This window comes from Calypte anna, chromosome 8 (genome assembly GCF_003957555.1).
Source record: "Calypte anna isolate BGI_N300 chromosome 8, bCalAnn1_v1.p, whole genome shotgun sequence".
In the NCBI taxonomy this organism is placed as follows: domain Eukaryota; kingdom Metazoa; phylum Chordata; class Aves; order Apodiformes; family Trochilidae; genus Calypte; species Calypte anna.
In genome coordinates, this window is record NC_044254.1 from 25,328,022 (window position 1) to 25,332,718 (window position 4,697).

The window sequence follows — 4,697 nt, forward strand, 5'->3', positions numbered from 1 at the left end:
CACCCAATTCTCCAGTGCCTTGAGCCATCTGTAATTGCTCACTTCTGTACACATGGCTGTCAAACTGGTTTATTACTAAGCTGTAACAATACACAGAGGTAACATTTACTTGCCTTTCTGCAGTGAAACTAATGCCCAGAATAGCACCTAGCAAAGAACTGGGCAAAGTGTGATCCTCTAAAAGAGCTTTACCTTCTTGAACTGCCATAGAAGATTAGCTGTGTTAACAGAAAAATTAATCTCACTTCTGTCACCACTGCATCGTCTTAATTTTTTATTTGTAGGCTGCTGTAAACAAAACCATAGGCCTTACACCCCCAGTAGGGAAGAATGGTTTGCATACACTGCCACCTGTGGTTACAGCCTATCCATTTCATCACGGGGTTTTTTATTCCAGCAGGAAGCACACAGCCCTTCCAACACCTCTGCTAAAGGGGCAGTTAAGTTGGAAGAACTGCTTTAATTCATAAATGCTCGAAGACAGACTGCAGTCAGGTTCTATCAATTCTACTTTCAACTGTGGCAAAAGCCACATTAGTGTTGTATCTTTATTCAGATCATAGTCAGAGCATTAATGTTCTAAATCAGCAGTAAATTAGCAGTAAAACATAAACACACATCACAAAATTGGAATATATTTATACACAAACTTGGCTCCACCTGAATGCTTATTTATAAAATCAAAGTAGATGAAATAATTTTGTAACACATTTACAATCAGATAAACACTTGCACAAATTAAAAAATTATACTAAGTCTGTAAAGCTTGAGACTGAATTGAGAAAACTTCTCAAATGACAGTAAATAAATAATTGAAACATGAGCAAGATATCAAATTATTCTTTCTCCCTATGACAAGTCATCTCTTTTTTTCTCCTAGATAAAAATGCCATCTTGATGACTACGAAGTATCTAAATAAGAAAACTTAAATACAACCTTAGGATAAGAAACATTACCTTCAGCAAATAAACCTCAAGTTTCTCAAGCCATCCTGGTACAAAGCAGCTTTAGTGCAGATCACCCACGTGTACACACTATCAAAGTTGCACAACTGTTTGTAAGAGATACCCAAGTTTGGAATACCTCACAAATGTGATTTGTGTGTGTTAGAAGTGGTCTGTGCACAGACATTGAAACACTGGACACAAGGGCATTTCATGCATGAAACCATGGGGACAAACTTCCAAAAGCCCTTAAGTTTTTTTATTTTCTTAAAGAAGAGAAGGGATCTAGGCAACACACTTAGGAACTTGTGTTCAGTTATGCAGAAAGGCACAGCAGAGCTTGTGTTTTGTTGTATCCATAAAAATATAAGTTTATTTGCATATGCAAATACTTACAGGATATTTATTATATGTGAAAACTGTATGCTCACAATTTAAATAACAAGTTCACTTGCCATTTAAAACTGCAGTCTTGATAACTGCAACTGACAGTTTTACTCCCCGAATCTTAAAGACATTGAGGCTTCTTTCTGTTCTTTATGCAACTTCTTTGCCCTGTTTTTCAGTTCTTCTGCCTTAGCATCATTCTTCTCAATGCCATCTCCCAGCTTGTACATTCGACTGGCATTGGCACAAGCCCAAATGTGACCCAGCTCACACCCTTTCAGTGAGTACTTCAAAGCTTGGTTCATGTCCTTAGGGACCCCAGCTGCTCCTTGGAGGTAAATTACACTGAGATTGAAGCAGCTGGGAGCAAAACTGCCATCACAGGCTTTTGTGTAATAGTCTCTAGCCACAACAGGATCAGGTTTATCATCGTTTATTCTCCCATCATGGGCCAACAGCCCAACGTTATGGCAGGCATTTATTGACTTCCTCCCACCTTTCTCACATGACTTCATAAAAGAGGTGTAGGCAGCTTTCAAATCTGGGTCAAGTCCACCTGTCAGTCAAAAAAACAAAAGATTACTGGAAGATCAGACTAAAACAGTTTGGAGCTCTCTGCCTTGCAGCACACTTCCCAGTGCACTTGGGGCAACACAGCATCTCTCACTTCAGATGCTACAGAAAAAAGTTAGGACTTGAGAGAAACTCTCACTGTCTCAGTTTCACTATTTTTTTTAATGTCTTTTAAGTTAGGAAGCCTTCCTGCACTCCCCAGTGATCACAGCAGCTTACACAGACAATTAGTAGCTTGCCAGGCAAATTATTCTTTTGCCAGTATACCTATAGGTACACCAAGAGTATACCTATAGGTACACCAAGAGTAGTGCTGGCTTTTAAGTGAAGTAAAAATCTTTTTTTTCTTGTCTTCTTGGAAGAAGACTCCCTGGTTTAACTGCTTCATATCACAGTACCAGCAGATACATGTTGGGCAGAGTTGGGGCCTACTTAGGTGTCTGTAAGCAGTGTTACACTATAAGTTTATTTCTTCTTAAATTTCTTTTACTTTTTATTTCTTTCTCTACTTTCTCTAAAAAAGGAAGAGCAAGTTTAGAAGAAATTCAAATCTTAGGAGCTGATCACACTGTAAGATTCAGCACTGGACATATTTCTCAGTTTTACAGACATAATGACTGAATATAATACATTGTAACCTAAAGCTGATTCTTCAGGAGTCACAATCCAAGGTTTTCCATCCTTCCCCAGCTTTTATTACGTGGCCACAGAAGCAGCAGGCTGGGGAGTTTTCAAGGTCAGGAGATAACACAAGTATCCAGCACCTCTGCAGAAGCTGCAGCTGTGTCCTCACAGCCATCACAGGGCTCCCTCCCCACCCCGGTGCCCGCAGAGAGAGGAAACCAGGATGCCGGGGGGTGCCCCCCAAAACCCGCGATACCCCCAGCTCTGCCAAGCACCAGCGGCTCAGGCAGCAGTGCCAGGGGCGGCGGAGAGGAGGGGTTTAGAAGCAGCTGCATTAAACATGAGGGCAGCAAAGCGAGAGAACTCGGCGGCAGTGCCACAATCGCCAGGAACACCCATCCCCAGCTCCCACCTTTGCCGATGGCCTGGTAAGCCCCCAGTTTATAGCAGCTCTCGCTGTACCCATGTTCCTCACAGTTGTGCCGCAGCACCCGCACCGCTGCCACGAAATCCTTCTTCACGGCATCCAGGTAGTCGGCGAGGCTCTGGCAGCCTGTAAGGCACCGGTGAAGAGCGGGGTTGAGGCTTCCCGCCGGCCCCGGGGAGCAGGGGGCCGGGCTGGGTCCGCTTACCCTCCGGGTCCTTCTCCTTGAAGCACTGGTAGCTGTACTCGACGTGAAGGTTCTCCAGGTAGGCCTTCACCTCCTCCTCGTCCTCGAAGTTGATTAAGCCCGCCATGCCGCCAGGGCCGACCGCGAGTGCCGAGAAATCGATCTGGTACCGCCCGCCCGACCCGAGACGCCGCTATGGCTCCGCCCGACGTGATCCGGTCCGGCCCAGCATACCCCGCAGCTGAGATAGAACCCGGTACACATAGGCACAGGAAGCAGGGTACACGCGTTACCAACTCCCCAGCTGCTTCTCCTCGTTCTCCTGTGATGGCTGAACTTCAGCCGGATGTAATGTCAGGATGCTTGTAGAAAGTTCGGCTCGCTACCCGATTCCAGTGCTTTTGAGCTCAAACGGGATTTTCTGGGAATACAGTAGCACGCGAGGAATTTACGGGACAAACTGCTTAAGAGTTAAAATAAATGTCAATCAACAGTTGAGAAAGCTTTGTCCCAAGTTGTTTCACTAACACAAGGCCCGCCGGGCAAGCTTTTGGGATGAATAAAACCCTTTTGAACCCCGTCCACAGGCTCCCGTAGGAAGAAACGTGATTGTCTGTGGAAAGACAATTGTCTATTATTGTCTTAAACAGCCAGAGCTCGTTGTGAGACCCGCTTGGCTCGGACTGGTGGCACCACCTGCAGGGCTTGGTGCCGAAATGCCAGCGACAAGTTCAAAGTGTCAGGAAGTATGGAAAGAACATCCTGGAAGCTCCAAAATACATTAGCAGGGGGATAGAAAAATCTAAAAGACTAAGTAACAATACTAACCCCCTTCCTTTACTTATCTATCCATAATTATAGAAATTATTTTTTTCTAAGCAGGTTGGATTAAATTCGGTCAAATTCCGAACACAAAGACTTTTGATTCTGTTCCTGTCAGATCCTGAGCATGTAATTTTTTTTCCACGTCGACATCCTAATGTAAAGAACTGGGACTATAGCTGACCTTTGTTGCATAGTCCTCAACAGGAAAGTTGTGTTTGATAACGTTTGTAGAATATTTTATCATCTTCAAATGCCAGAAACATAAATGATTTTAGCAATTGTTCCTTAATGTTTATTTATGTGTTTTACTGGTTTGCAAACAAATATTATTTAAAGCTGCCATGTGTAAAATCAGCATGTCTTAATTTAGAATTTAAAAGGTTTAACCGTGAACTCTTCATGATTTCATTTTACTTGGACGGGGTAACTTTTTTGCTCTTTGCATCCTGAAACAAAAAATAACAACTGTATTCTCTTTACCGACACTAGATTGTACTATGTATTAGTCGGGAAACGTTGTCATCGCTCCAACTGTATCTGAAACCATAAATTATTTTGTATAAAATACGGCAAAGCTCCTCTCCAAGCTCGAAGCAGGTGTCAAAACCTATTGTACTGGAACCTAGAATTCGTATTTCCAGAAAAAACTCGTTTGGGCAGGAAACATGTAAATTACAGCGGTTTATCTGTCAGCAACAGGCAGAACGCTGACATTGGATGTCTGAGGTGACC

The 4,697-nt window shown here is 43.3% G+C and overlaps 1 protein-coding gene across 1 annotated transcript; it reads right to left on the bottom strand.

The window, feature by feature from the left end:
- Nucleotides 1-1,290: 1,290 nt before the first annotated feature.
- Nucleotides 1,291-3,370, bottom strand: LOC103536331 (cytochrome c oxidase assembly factor 7). The gene is made up of 3 exons (XM_008502483.2): nucleotides 3,162-3,370; nucleotides 2,942-3,082; nucleotides 1,291-1,888 (listed from the first exon to the last, which is right to left on the bottom strand). Exons 1-3 carry the CDS (start codon nucleotides 3,265-3,267, stop codon nucleotides 1,440-1,442), a joined length of 696 nt encoding a protein of 231 aa, XP_008500705.2. The 5' UTR covers nucleotides 3,268-3,370; the 3' UTR covers nucleotides 1,291-1,439.
- Between the last annotated feature and the right edge of the window lie 1,327 nt (nucleotides 3,371-4,697).

Bases quoted from the DNA above. Each gene is read 5' to 3' on its own strand.
- LOC103536331 (XM_008502483.2), bottom strand. From the start codon at position 3,267: ATGGCGGGCTTAATCAACTTCGAGGACGAGGAGGAGGTGAAGGCCTAC. The intron at 3,083-3,161 runs GTAAGCGGACCC...GGTGCCTTACAG, and splicing joins CAAGGAGAAGGACCCGGAGG to GCTGCCAGAGCCTCGCCGAC. The intron at 1,889-2,941 runs GTGGGAGCTGGG...TTTGACTGACAG, and splicing joins TTACCAGGCCATCGGCAAAG to GTGGACTTGACCCAGATTTG.